The following is a 15,021-nucleotide window of genomic DNA, read 5'->3' as shown; positions in this document are numbered from 1 at the left end:
ACACAATGTAATATACATTAAATCATTAGAATCTTTGTTCATTCACAGAATTTAAATCTCTAAACAGAACTAAACTGAGTAGCTAATGTGCCAGTAAACAGCTCAGAATTTTTGAAATTATCAGTCGTGGTTAGATACAGTGCAAACTATTCATTAGAATACTAAAGTACTTGGACTATTTAAAATCCAACAACCAAATAATTTTAGTATGGATCAGCAAATGGGATTGAGTGCAAGTGTGGGGTTGGGGGGAGGGGGTGCGGTGGTTATGGGGCTGCTGCCTGACAAACCATCCTTCCCAGAAGGCCAGTTAGTATTTTAATTGACTGTGTCTATTGACCATCTAATGATAAATTCCAATTGTGTGTACACATTCGCACGATAGAGCCGACTTTTAAAATTTAAAGTAAAACAGAATTCTACATTACTTAACAGATTTTTCCTCTTTTCTCTTTTTTAAAAATGTTTATTTTTATGGGTTTTTTAGGTTTTCACCACTCTATTTCAATTTATTTCAGAGATTTCTCTGCTACTAGATATGCTCCTGGGTGTCAGCAAACTCAGCCATCTTAATTATGTTAGTCGCTTTAACCTACTTTCCAAAATTAAATTGTGGGCCAAGGTAAAAGGCAAGGGCCTTCACAAAAGCAGGTTATGTATGAGGGGGTGCTCTCTCTCTGAACCAACCCCTACTCCATTTGAGGATAAGCGCTAGCTGGTCCTATTACTTCCTCCAGAGTGTTCTTTACCCAACTGGAAACCCAACCTATGTTAGAGAAGGTTGAGAAAAAATTTACAAAAATGCTACCAGAGATGAAGAACTTTAGTTGTGTTATATGCAGTCCTGTGTTTTTGGGAGACCTGAAATTGGTATATAAATGCAAGCTTTATTTTTTCTTTTATATTATCTCCCAAAACTTCAGCCCTTCCCATTAGAGAAAAGAAGGTTCAGAGGAGATTTGAAAGAGGTGTTGAAAACCTTGAGGGAACTGGACAGACTGGTTTGAAAAAATTGTCCCCAAATGGTGGAAAGATCAAGAACCACAGGGCACAGATTTAAGATAACTGGCAAGAGAAGTCAATGATGACAAGAAGAAAAGCCTTTTTTTTCCATTCAGCAAGTGGCTTGGATCTAAAACACACTGCCTGAAAGTATGGTGGAGACAGTCAATTAAGGCAATCATTTTCTGAAACCGAAAACTTTGGAGAGCTGGGGGAAAATGGAAGGCAACGGTACTAAGCAAAGTGCTCAATCAGCACCCAGTACAAACACAACAGGTAAATAGCTTCCTTTGTTTTTGCAACCATCCCAAGATTCCAGGGAAAAAATAAATAACTTGACACTGGGGACTCAAAATGACGACCCTAGGATTGAAAGACCTAATATAGGTGTCATTATGGCACAGTGCTAGGTGCCCCTACCCTGATACAGGAGACATGGGTTCAAGTGTCATAACATCCCTAAACAAGTTGATTAAAAAATATTGGAGACCCCAAATATCTACTTTCAGAGGTAACTGTACTATTTAGAAATCCTCTGCATAAATACTTCACACACTGAACATATTTAAGGAAGCAGATCATTAAAGAAGCTTTGACACTTACTTTATTCATCAGAAATTGTTTAATGCATTGATATTGATGTTCCAAAATGCAATTGCAACTCAACTGCATTTAATTGCAACCTAACATTGTTATTCATCAATGGACATCCAAACTGACAAAAGATACCTGGGATTCTACTTAGAAAATCAAATGGAAAAACAGTTTTAAGTAGGTTATTTGAGAAAATGTCTTAGTTAGATCACCTTCCATTTCTGTGCTTCTATGATCTAAACAGGAGGTTTAAATCATGAACCAAAACAATTTATGCATTCAAAAACTTTACCTCACTATCTTCCATCAATAGATCTACAGAAGGTGGTTTGAACGATGCCAGCATTTCAAGCAAGTCAAACAAGGTAGTAAGATGTGGTTCTTGAAGGAGCAAAAGCATTGGAATATTTTCCTTTTGGGGAGGAGGAAGACAAGATGCAGGCAACTGAATACCATCTCCCTTGCGTTCCCTACGTGGGGCTCCCAGTGATACAAATACCATCTGTAAAAATAACACAATTGAGATCTCCATTGTTGAACACATCAGTTGAAAAATATAAATCATTGATTCAAAGAGACATTCCCTCCCCTCCACCCTGAGGGGATTTCGGGGAACATAAATTCAAATTTGGGGGAGGCGATGGTCTAGTGGTATTATCACTGGACACTTAATCCATAGACCCAGGTCATGCTCTGGGGACCCGAGTTTGAATCCTGCCACAGCAGATAGTGGAATTTGAAATGTGATAAAATTCAGGAATTAAGAGTCTAATGATGACAATTGAAGCCACTCTCAATTGTTGGAAAAAAACCATCAGGTTCACTAATGTCCTTAAGGGATGGAAACTGCCATCCTTACCCGGTCTGACCTACATGTAACTCCAGACCCAGAGCAACGTGGTTGACTCTGTACTGGCCTCTGGGCAATATGGGATGGGCAATAAATGCTGGCCTAGCCAGCAACGCCCAATCCCATGAAAGAATAAAGAAATTGGACATTTATGTCGTGGAGTTTATTTGTACAACATAGCCATAACTCTACATTTGAGGGAAAAAACCCTGCATTTTAAGCACCTGCATATCTTTAAATCCAAGTTCATGAAGTGTTTTCTCATCATAATCAGTGGTAAGTTCATGACCTGAGGAAATCATTCTCACAGGTCCCATAAGACCTCCTAAAAAGAAAGCACAGAAAATTCAAAGTCAACTATTTTGATACTCTTGCATAGCAGTTAAATGGAGTTGATGCGATCAACAGGAAATTAAACAGCATGAAAGAATTTAAAAATTTCATTTCATGAAGGCATTATTGGCATATATTATATTCCACTCATCATGTTTATTTTTCTAACCAGAATCAATGTATTAATGATCACAGAGGTATAGTTGAAAGACAGAACTCAAATGTAGGTGTCCAAAATGATCACAGGTATAGATAGAGTGGACAGCCAGAGACTTTTTCCTAGGGTAGCTATTACGAGGGGGCACAGTTTTGAACTGTGTGGAGGTAGATATAGGGGAGACGTCAGAGGTAGGTTCTTTACTCAGAGATTGGTCGGGGCGTGGAATGCATTGCCGGAGAGGGTAGTGGAGTCGGCCTCATTAGGGGCATTTAAGCAGCTATTAGATAGGCATATGGATGATAGTATAAGGTAGGGGTGGAGGTTAGATAGACCTTAGGATTAGGGTAAAAGTTCGGCACAACATCGTGGGCTGAAGGGCCTGTACTGTGCTGTACTGTTCTACGTTCTAGATACAGACAATACATTTTGTCTGCAAATAAGAAACCTTGATTTAGATGAGACATTTAAAATGCAGTAATGCTTTCAGTCACTTAGGGAACCCCAAGCAAAAACAAAATGCAACTGCAACTCAACTGCATTTAATTGCGACCTAACATTACTATTCATCAGAGGACATCCAAACTGACAAAGGATACCTGGGATTCTACTTAGAAATTCAAATGGAAAAACAGCTTTAAATAAGTTATTTGAGAAAATGTCTAAGAGAGATCACCTTCCATTTTTGTGTGTCTATGATCCAAACATGAAGTTTAAATTATGAACCAAAACAATTTATGCATTCAAAGACTTTACCTCACTATCTTCCTTCACTTGATTTACAGAAGGTGGTTTGAACTATGACAGCATTTCAAGCAAGTCAAACAAGGTAGTAAGTAGTGGTTCTTGAAGGAGCAAATTGCATATTTCCAAACCCAAAATGCAAGCAGTACTAACTGAAACTACACAAAGAACGTGTATATCATTTACAAACCTGCACATGCAATGACAATAAAAACAACAGCAAGAAAAATTAACACCTGAATTTACCACTCAGCTGATGAAAATTGTCACTTAAGTTCAAATTGAGGTACAGTAGAGCCATGGCAAGGAAACTGTCCAAGAAGAGCAGACAAAGCCAAGGGGGCAGAGAGGAGTTAGAGCACACAGAAAAGAAAAATAAGAGCCAAAAGCTACCTGAACGGAATTGGAGGCCAGAGGAAGTGGTCACATTAGCACCCTAAGCCTGGTTGGCATTATGAATTACAAATAAACAAGATTATATATTAACATATATAAACACATTATTTCATTCATTGGCTTACCAGGAAAATCTCCCTGCCGGCTGCTTTGGCCAAATTCTTGGAGCTGAGCTTGCTGACTCATTTGTTCTTTCTGTAAATTCTCATACCAGTGGGTAACTTCAGCCCGTAAGTCAGCAACTTGGTCACTGGGATACATTTCAATGGTCATCTAGCAGTGAAGATAATATTTATTTAACAAGATTTGCAATATTTATTTATGGAGCATCCAGTATTGCACATTTTATGTACAATTAATCTGGATCATCCTACGTAATAACAATTGAACACTGTCAAGTGAGGGAGGAAGAAATCAATTTCAGTCACACAGCCTTCTTAATTAAAACCACTTCGACATAATGTATGTTCAAAGTAGTAGTAAAATATAATTGAAGCCAGGAATCAAGACCAAAAAGGTTTTCTGTTAAAACTAGATCCAAACAATAACTGTACAATCATCACTAAGAAACTAATAAACTGAAATAACAGCAATACCTAAATTAGAGGTCATACTAACACAACTATAACTTAAATGGATGACACTTTGGTGCTGTTGATAGTTATTCTAAACAGTAGTAAACATTGAATTCAGTATTGCAATTTTATGACATTTGACAGTTTGAAAATTTAACAAAATGCAATTTGATGACTTCATTACCACGTGTTGATGTTTGTCTGGGAGCAACTGACCATTGCCAAGCCTGAGTCTACTCAGTTATTACTATCCCCATCAAATGCTGTCATAGTCTATTAAGACAGCAATGTTAAATTATTCACTGCTCAGTCAAGAAAATGAAACTATTTTGAGTAAGAAATTTGATATCATTACTGACAATGAACATTTCAGAACCAACATCTTCCCTGTTCCATTGAATGTACACTAACCTGGACTGAAGTTAATACATTTCAATTATGAAATCATAGTGCTTTCAATACAAAAAGAGATTTCTGTGCAGATTACTAGAAAAATGTGAAATATTGTTACAAATAGTTCCCTGTTTAGGTCAGTACATGGAAATATATATTAAATTCACAAATCCAAACAAACCAGATTGTGCAAAAATTAATGGCTAGAGCAAAAATAAAAGAGAAAATCTTAGGCATGGAGACCAACAATTCAAATGTTGAGTGCACAACACAGCACTAATGTCAACATGACAGCTTTACTGAAATGCATATATGATGTCTAGTCATCACATGACTGCAGCAGACACGGAGGGCCATTGCTACGTGATTGCACTTCAATCCAAACATCCCCCTTTTCACATAGGTGCATTATCATACACATTTTGAATTACACAAGTTGGCAGATATATACACAACTGTTCTCGTGACTTAACAGATCATTATTCCCATCAGTCTATGCATTTACATTGTTCACAGTCCTCATATCATGCTGGCCTTTTAATGCCATATGTGAATGTTATCATTGACTGTTCCTCTGGGTGTTGCTTCTCCAGGGAATGACATTTCTATATAGTTTATAATTCTGTATAATTTGTTGTTGGGGTGGTACGAATTGTCACTCATTTGTGTTATTGGGTTGCTGTGGACCTCTGGGTCTGATATTTGATATAGGATCTGTGCAGTTGGTGCATTAACCCCCTTCCTGATCTGCTGCCTGCTAGTTTCTCAAGTTGAGCAAGTGTGGTTGCAAAGGTCTATCTGGTTGTGTGCCTCCACTGCACATCATCAAGATGATAACTACTCTACACAGATCTTAAATTGCCATTTGTTGAGCACACTGACTCTGACTGACCTCCAATGCTCAATTCTGGAAACAGCTCACAAGTCCAGGCAAAGTGAAATTTGTTTTTGCAGTTTCACCCTGATTTAGTCACTCACACCTGTTAGTACTTTTGGCTGCATCTACCTCTTTGCTATTCAGTGTTATTTGTGTGTGGGGTGACGTTAGTCTTTGTCGTCAACTACTTTCCATTCCTTCAGTAGCTGTATTTCTCCATTTCAGGATGGTCCTGCATATTATTTGTGTGGGATTTGTTCAGTTTCTTTATGATTCCTTTGGCGATTTTCATTGCCGCCTGAGCCCATCCATTTGACTGATACATATGGTATTGAACTTTCAATTGTTTATGAAGTATCTGAATTCTTCATTGATGAACTGAAGGCTATCATCACTCATGATAATGTTGGGAATATTATCTGCTAAAGTGTGCTTTTACACATTTGACATTCTTTGCGCCAACTGGTCCACCATGAAGTAGTCAGAAAAGCAGTTTACTGTGACAAGATTTTCAGTTCCTGAAAGTGTACAGGTCAACCCCCAGCTTCACCCATGGTCTATCCAAGATGTCATGTCTCATCACTGATCTCTAGCTTGCTTAGTTTGGTACTCAGTAGAAGAACCGTACTGCCTGATCTAATCCCTGATTTCGCTATTCACATTTGACCAGAAGAGCATATCTCACCTTCGTCACATTCAATTTGCTGGTGGCTTTTATGATAAAATCTTTCCTTTTAACTCCTTAAGGATAATGACACTCTTTCATTTGTATAATATACCACATTGGGCTGTCAATTCATCTTAGAATGTCAACATACTCTTTGAGCCATAATTATGTCCTTGATGCTTTTGGGCTATCTTCTTATCAAAACTTCTTACAACAGTTGGAAATTTGGATCTAATTAGGTATTCAGAGGATTGAGCAAGATGTTTATTTGTTACATTCAATGTCTCCACTGTGTCGATGACTTCCAGATCATGATGAACGACTGCTTCACATTGAATCTAGAAGATTTCACATTGCTTTGTAACATCATTGGAGTGGTGGTCTGAACAGCATGTCTGAAATATACATCTGCTTTCCTTGCTTAGCGGTCACATCCAGATGGTACCTCTGAAATTGGAGTAAAATTCTTTGAAGCGGGTGCTAAGGTACTGAGGGAAATGCTCTGAAGTAGCTTGAAGTCAGGCTTGACTGTCACTTTGCATCTTCCACCATTATTTTTATTTTGTTTTTGTCATTTTTTGGTTTGGAACTGAGAGTTGAAGTTAAGAATTGAACTTTGAACACCGGAGTTGTTTTAAAAAAGAACAAGAGGTGTTTTCGTTGGGAACTGGCCTGGAAAATAATGCAACTTAATTATTGATCAAAGGACATCGTAGATTAATCATCATCGAGTGGTTGTTATACTCAGGGCTGGCAGTTGATTGGATGTTGAATTGGTCAATCAAGTGAGGACCGGAGCTAACCAGCCAACTACAGAATATTGATTCAAAAACAGGAAAAGAGAACTGGTTCTGACTGGGTTTTGGTAGGAGGCAGTGCAATTTTTAGAAGTTTCCTCAGACTATGCTGCTTTGTTTTGGTCTCTCTCGAATTTCTTTGTTATCAAATTATTGAATATCCCGAGAAAAGAATCCTAGTCTGTAACAAATGAGTAAACATTTCTAGAGATCTTCTGAAACGGTTTACTTTAATCAGTGACTTTGGAATTCAAGACATACAGTTCTACATGCCTATTAACGACCCATTGTCCAAGGATTTCACGAAGGCCTGGTCAAAGTTTGAAACTGTTTAATGAACTGGTTAATTACAACTCTTATTTTTAATTTATTCCTTACTTGTGACTACGTGAGTATGGGAGTTATGATTAAAAGGAGATTAGGCTTTAAATCATAGATGTTAATTAGATTACCTCATTAATTTAACTTCAAAGCTCAGATAAACAATGATAAATTGTTTACTTTTAAGTTTAAATTTGGTGCTCAAGATCTGTTATTCATAAAGTCTAGTTAGGAATAATTGGGCAGTTTAGAGGATCACTGAATGTTTTCATTTCAGTCTATTGTGAATTCAGCAACAGTGAGGCTGATTTGGTATGGCTTGCTACCCAAGTATCGCAACAGTAGCCATTGATAAAAATGTTCATAAGCAAAGTCAACGGCCTGACATTCTTTCTCAATCTGAGCATAAAGTCACTCAATTTGTGTCAACACCTGACTACAAATACAACGAACTGTCTGTGCAGCTTTTGAGATGCTCCAAGTTCAGTCTTGCTGGCATCACATTGCAAGGTGACTTTATCACTTATATCACAGTTTTTCAGCACTGGAATTGTCTTCACTAGCTGCTCAATTTTAGTCGATGCTGTTTCTTGTTCTATGCCCCTAATATAATAGCATATCCTTGGCAGCGAGCTGCATAACGATTCACACTTGGACAACAAATTGGATGAGAATTTTATCAAATTATTGATAAAACCAACAGATCATTGCATTGTTGTATGTCTGTTGGTCACTGCATTGCTGCCACAGCTCTCACTTTTTCAGAATCCAGAAGAAGACGACAGTTTGCAGTCAATACATGGCCTATACACTTGGGCAATCATAGTTCCTTTGGTTCTGTTCAGCTTCAGGTTCATCTAGCAAGCTTCACCGGGCAGTTGCACTAGATTCTGCAGTGACTACTTCTCGGTGTCTCCACATCCATATATGAGCAATCATCCACTTTAGCCTTCAAGCAAGGAAGATCTCTTAACTATCTCATAGTAAATGTGGTGATTTTCTTCTGGAGCTACAAAAATGCCAAAACCACCTATGGAACCATTTTTATCTCATGAAGCGTGTCCAGAACGTGGTTAGAAGACTTCTGCTTTCATCCAACCTCCTTTCACAGAATCCATCTTTCACATCTGAGGGAAATGAAGAATTTTATCTTTGCAAGTCGAGGCAAAATTCCTTCATTGATTGGCATGGAGAAGTAAGATATATTCAGAGCTTTATTTAGATCCTTTGGGTGAATGCACACTCTTAGCTTTACATGTTATTTCATAGCTACCATTACTAATCCATTCTGTATGAATTGTCACTTTCTTGATTACTCCCTTCTTTACCAGTTGTTCTCTTTCAAGCTGGCCTTAAGGGCAGCTGGAACATCCTTCGACAGATGCCAAATTGGTCTTGCATTCTCACCTACTTTGAGACAATATTCTCCTGGAAGACATCCTTCCCTTCTAGGCACATTACTGTATTCTTCAACACCCTGTTACATGGTCAATGGTTCATTACGTTGCAACTCATTGCAAATCTCTTTGGCATGTTGAGGGTTACAGTCCAACTTTAGGCTTGCCTCAGCTGACGTAAGTGGCATTTTCTTGCCATCTATGGGTTAGAACTCTGGATTCTCATTCATGTTGCATTGGGTTCAGTGTAATCTGAGCTCTCGGCACAAGTATGGTGCCATCATATAGTTTTAACATTAATTTTGAGGGCTTCATTTTTGGATGGCCATTTTGAGCTAACTCACACAACAGGTCAGGATGTCGCATGACTTACCATGTACATTTTCTGCTCTTCAGAGAGATTTAGAGTAGAATATATTTTGAAAGAAATCGCTCCCTGACAATGACAGAAGTGCACTTGTACCTATTCTGGTTTGCTCAACAAATCTGTTGCTATTCCACAATTCTGCCCTTGTAGCTGGAAGGAATTCTGGTCTTGCTACATATCCCCAATCATTTGACCATGATAAGGTAGGGCAAACGCTGAAGCCATTTTCTCTTAACCAGTGTTTTAATGTTAGAGCTGTTTAGTTTAGTAGTGGCTCATAGTTCTGCACATATTTGTGTCTCCGTGTCATTGGCTGTTTTCTTACATCTCAATGCCACTTCTGACACCGTGTTTCATTATTGATATCACAGGATTTCAGGACTGGCATTGTCGTCACAGTTGCTTGATTTTAGTGAATGCTGTTTCTTGTTCAATGCCTTAATACAATGGTATATCCTTGGTAGTCAGCTGCATAATGGATCAACAGTATGTCCAGCTTTATTCAAGTGAGCTAAGATGTTTGGTCACAACGTGTGCACCTCATGATTGAGGTCACATGACTACAGCAGCCTAGGAGCCGCATTTGTACATCGAGTCATAGAGATGTACAGCACAGAAATACACCCTTCGGTCTACCTCGTCCATGCCAACCAGACTTCCTAAATAAATCTAATCCCATTTGCCAGCATTTGGCCAATACCCCTCTAAACCCTTCCTATTCGTATACCCATCCAGATGCTTTTTAAATGTTATAATTATACCAACTTCCACCACTTCCTTTGGCAACTCACTCCATACATGCACCACCCTCTGCGTGAAAAAAATTGCCTCTTAGGTCCCTTTTAAATCTTTCCCCTCTCACCTTAACCCTATGACCTCTGGTTTTACACTCTACCACCCCAGGAAAAAGACCTTGTCAATTTACCGTATCCATGCCCCTCATGATTTTATAAACCTCTAAGGTCACCCCTCAGCCTCTAACACTCCAGGGAAAATAGCCACAGCCCTATTCAGCCTCTCCTTAGAGCTCAAACCCTCCAACCCTGGCAACATCCTTGTCAATCTTTTCTGAACCCTTTCAAGGTTCACAACATCCTTCCTACAACAGGGAGACCAGAATTGAACATAGTATTCCAAAAGTGGCCTAACCAATGTCCTGTACAGCCACATGACCTCCCAACTCCTGTACTCAATGCACTGACGAATAAAAGGTAGCATAGCAAATGCCTTCTTCACTATCCTGTCTACCTGTGACTCCACTTACAAGTAACTATGAACTTGCACTCCAAGGTCTCTTTGCTCAGCAACACTCTCCAGGACCTCACCATTAAGTATATAATTTCTGCTCTGATTTGCCTTTCCAAAATGCAGCGCCTCACATTTATCTAAATTAAACTCCATCTGTCATTCCTCAGTCCATCTGATCAAGATGCTGTTGTACTCCTTCTTCATTGTCCACTACACCTCCAATTTTGGTGTCATCTGCAAACTTATTAACCATAACTCCTAAATCCACGTCCAAATCATTTGTATAAATGATGAAAAGTAGTGGATCCAGACCTCCAGTCTGAAAAGCAACCTGCCACCACCCTCTGTCTTCGACCTTCAAACCAGTCCTATATCCAACTGGCTAGTTCTCCCTGTACTCCATGTGATCTAACCTTGTTAACTAGTCTACTCTGAGGAACCTTGTCAAATGCATTATTGAAGTCCAAATGGATCACGTCCACCGCTCTGCCCTCATCAATTCTCTTCTTCAAAAAAACTCAAGTTAGTGAGACACGATTTCCCACTCTTATAAATGTGCAACTCTATAAAAGGTTAAATATCGCCAAGGACTGAATTAATATGACAAAATAAAGAATAAATCACCATAATGCAGAAAGCTCCAAACATAGGACCAAGAAAAATGAATATTTCCATGCAAACCATCTACTTATCAAAATGCACTCAAAAACCAGGGAAGACTGTACTAAGTACAAATCAGAATTCATATTTCCTTCTTCCTCTTTCACTCCATGATAACCAATTTAGTCATACTAATTTAGAAAGTGATGATGCAAAACGGTAGTTTAATTTAACTTGGATCTTAAGTGCTTGTTTTGAATTGTTAAGATTAAGAAACTAATTTATTAAAGCTTGCAATTTCTCCCAAGCATATTGCAAATAGCAAATGTAAGATGTCACTCATGATATTAGTTTATAGGTACCCTCACAGTAACTTCATTGCACAATGTGGTATACAGGAAAAATAATGCTGACTTGTGAGAAAGGTATGGTGATAATCATGGGATGATTTTAATCTATACAGAGTGGATGAATCAGGTGAGCAAATGTACCTTGGAAGATGAGTTCAGAATGTTTTCAGGACAGTTTCCTAGATCAAACATTCTAGGCTACTGTAGACCTGGTAATATACAAGAAAAGGTAACTTGATGATCTCATAATTAAAGTACCCCTGGGTAGCAATGACATTAACATGTTCAAATTACATATTCAGCTTGAGTGAGAAAGGATAAAGGTGTTAAAGAAGGCATACACAGCATGTTTGCCTTCACTGGTTGGGGCACTGAGTATAGAAGTTGGCAAGTCATGTTGCAGTTGTATAAAACTTTAGTTTGGCCACATTTGGAGTATTGTGCATTTCTGGTTGTTGAATCACCTCAAAGTCAAGCAGATCAGATTGTTAATTGACAATGGAGTGAAACAGTATAAAATGATGGACTAGAAAGTAAGGTTGAGGACACAAATAGATCAGCTATGCATGTTATTTAATTACAGAACTGGTTTAAGGTGCTGAATGGCCTACTGCAGATCCTGATGTATACATATGTAGCAAGGTTTGAACTTTTGCTATATATAAGTAAATCCAAAATTAGAATTTATTTGACAATTTTTCATCAACCTGGTAAGATTCGGTTTGCACTTGCTGACTTGATATGCATTTCCAACATATTCTGATCTTAGCTCCCATTTCCATTATTTGAAGTTATTGATTTACAACTAAGAATAAATTCTGTAATTCACATTACCATTTTCACTACAGGACATAAATTTGTAAGGAATTCAAATTTACTGTAGTATTATAAAAATGGAGTATAAAGAAACAAACAATGGAACTATTCTTGGCAGCATTGTATAAAATTATAGTTACCTTATCAGGCAGCCCAGCTGGTTGACAAACGATTCGTAATGGTAAAGATTGTTTATCGCTAAGGGCTTTTAGGTGACTGCTGATACCTGTGCCCTCAATCTGCCATTGCCGTAAATGATATGCGAACCTAAGGATACAATGCAAGCCAAAATTGCCATCAACAAGTGTCGTATATTTTTCCTTTAACAAAGAGAAAAATGTTTAAAATCTTGGATTAGGATTTTCCTTTAGCGTGTTTGCTTAAATCATAAAATGAACACAAAATGTTAATTTTAACTGCAAAGTTAAAAATGATCAGTCTGCATTTAAAGTAAGGAATATTTTAAAAAGACAGCCAACTAATTAATTAAATAAAGCATTCAATTCCAATGAAGTTGGTCAGTTCCAAAATTTCAATAAATTACGCTTTCTGAAACAGACATCCCCAAGCTAAGATACCAATCCAACATGCAGTTAGACTACTGTTCCTGTTGTCTTCCAAGTTCACACAATTTATAGCCTGATAGTCCACATCTCAGCACATATATACCACAGGAAACATTAAATCTGAGGCAATTGCTATGGTATGCTGGGTTGTTGTAATTAGTCTGTATGCTTTAAGTTATGCTGGTTAAAAGAAAACAGCCAAGGTTTTCAGTATGATTTTATGTCCAGTAGCAGTCTAGTGAATTGTGCAGGGAAACTGAAGACAAGACTTGTTCAGCTACAATAACCTCACTCTCTCAAAAAAGATACGGTCATACAACTTATGAAACAAGTTAAGGGAATAAATAGTTCTATGTCCCACCATGCTGTGATGTAATGCATAAGCAATCATATTCCAAGCATAAAATACCTTGCTTGAAGCAAAAGCAAAATAACTTTACAAATGCTTTCATGGGTTAAACAGAGATTAATTTAAGTGTATACTACAAAAAGAGTGTCAAATTGAAACTTGCATGCATTAAATGGTTATTTTCCTTCCATTTGGAAACACTTAGACTAACCAAAAGTATTTAGGTAGTGATAATGCAGAACAACAAAAAAAAAAGTAAACCAATATCATATTGCAAAAACTAATCTGCAGCTTGTACACGAGATAAAGTACAAGGGCTAAATTTGTTTGGTTACATTGCAACCTTAGGAAATTTATAAGTAGTTTTACTTAAATTCAAGAGGATAGGGGACATGCTTGGCCTTTAACACTGCTAAAAGTAATTTTTTTTTTTACCTTCTTCTAAATGCTTCCAAGTGCGTTTTCAGCATTAAGAGTCCCCTTTCGATAATAGTAAGGCTGGATTGAGGTTCTTTGTCAAGATTTTCTGATGCCATCATCAGGCTTTCCATACATTTACTGATAAATTCTTGCTCCTTCTCCAAGCCGGTTTTGCCTGCAACATTAGTGTTTAAAATAAAATATATGGCCCAACACATTATTCAGTTAACATTGCAAATCCATACGTTCAAATCATTTTTATACAATTTTATTTTAATGATAACAACACTTCTGACACTTCTTGGAAACCAAGAAGTGAAGATAATTGGAACATAGGAATTTCTCTGGTCTGAAGGCTGAGGACCTGGTGGATACAAAACCGAAGTGTTAAAACACCAGAAGAGGAAATTAGTTTTAGTGCATAGGCTTTCAATAGGCAGTTTCCATTACTAAGGTGAACATGTCGATAACAGAAAATTTTACTTCCAATTGGTATTTGTTTGTCATGCATACTGTAGAAATTGTGACCATGAAATTTCTGATAAATTACCTGTGTGTCTCCTGTAACGTTTTACAGAACAAAGTTGAAAAATATGATCCCTTCTTATTTGTTTGTGTCTCGGTGAAATCTTAATGCATTCAAAACTCAAACACGTGGACAGTTAAAACCAGACTCAGGTTTTCATTCTTGTCATTTTTCAGAATGTCCCTTAATCTTTTTTCTGCCCTCATATTGTTGCTTGCTCTCTGTCTGCCTCCTTTCATTTAGGTGGTGGCGGAGGATGATCTGGCATGGTGTGGTAGGCAAAAAAACTAGCAATATCTGGGCAGTTTTTATGTTGGAGTTTCCAGAACATGTGGCCTTCATATACATATTTATTACCCACTCACTGCACTTATCTTGGTTCCTACTCCATCTTCCAATAGCACATACCCCTCCATAGCTGTCCTTAACTCTTCTCCTCTGAAGTCTATCCTCTATCATCATTTTTCTATACTTAGCTCTCAATTCTAACTCTCTACTCTCACTCTCCTTCAGCAAATGGAAAAGGACCTTGAACATTCCCTTCCACCACCACCAGCACCACCCACCCCTCCACTAACAAGACTCTTCCTGTAGCCCTAAATCCACCTTATTTTATCGTTTTCCCTCATAAGATATTTACTTCTAAAAATTTGATTCTTTCCCCAAGAAAATAAAG

At 37.8% G+C, this 15,021-nt stretch overlaps 1 protein-coding gene across 3 annotated transcripts in view; it reads right to left on the bottom strand.

Annotated features, from left to right (window-relative positions):
• The window catches only part of usp34 (ubiquitin specific peptidase 34), a 267,373-nt gene that overhangs the window by 183,443 nt on the left and 68,909 nt on the right, over positions 1-15,021 (bottom strand). For all 3 annotated transcript variants that reach the window (XM_048600750.1, XM_048600752.1, XM_048600751.1), the window contains exons 23-27: positions 13,835-13,994; positions 12,625-12,751; positions 4,202-4,349; positions 2,671-2,771; positions 1,889-2,098 (exon numbers count right to left, since the gene is read on the bottom strand). In XM_048600750.1, coding sequence (XP_048456707.1) covers positions 1,889-2,098; positions 2,671-2,771; positions 4,202-4,349; positions 12,625-12,751; positions 13,835-13,994 — 746 coding nt within the window. The remainder of the gene's footprint in view (positions 1-1,888; positions 2,099-2,670; positions 2,772-4,201; positions 4,350-12,624; positions 12,752-13,834; positions 13,995-15,021) is intronic.

This window comes from Rhincodon typus, chromosome 9, assembly GCF_021869965.1.
Source record: "Rhincodon typus isolate 14 chromosome 9, sRhiTyp1.1, whole genome shotgun sequence".
In the NCBI taxonomy this organism is placed as follows: Eukaryota; Metazoa; Chordata; class Chondrichthyes; order Orectolobiformes; family Rhincodontidae; genus Rhincodon; species Rhincodon typus.
This window is presented reverse-complemented; position numbering and strand designations above follow the sequence as displayed.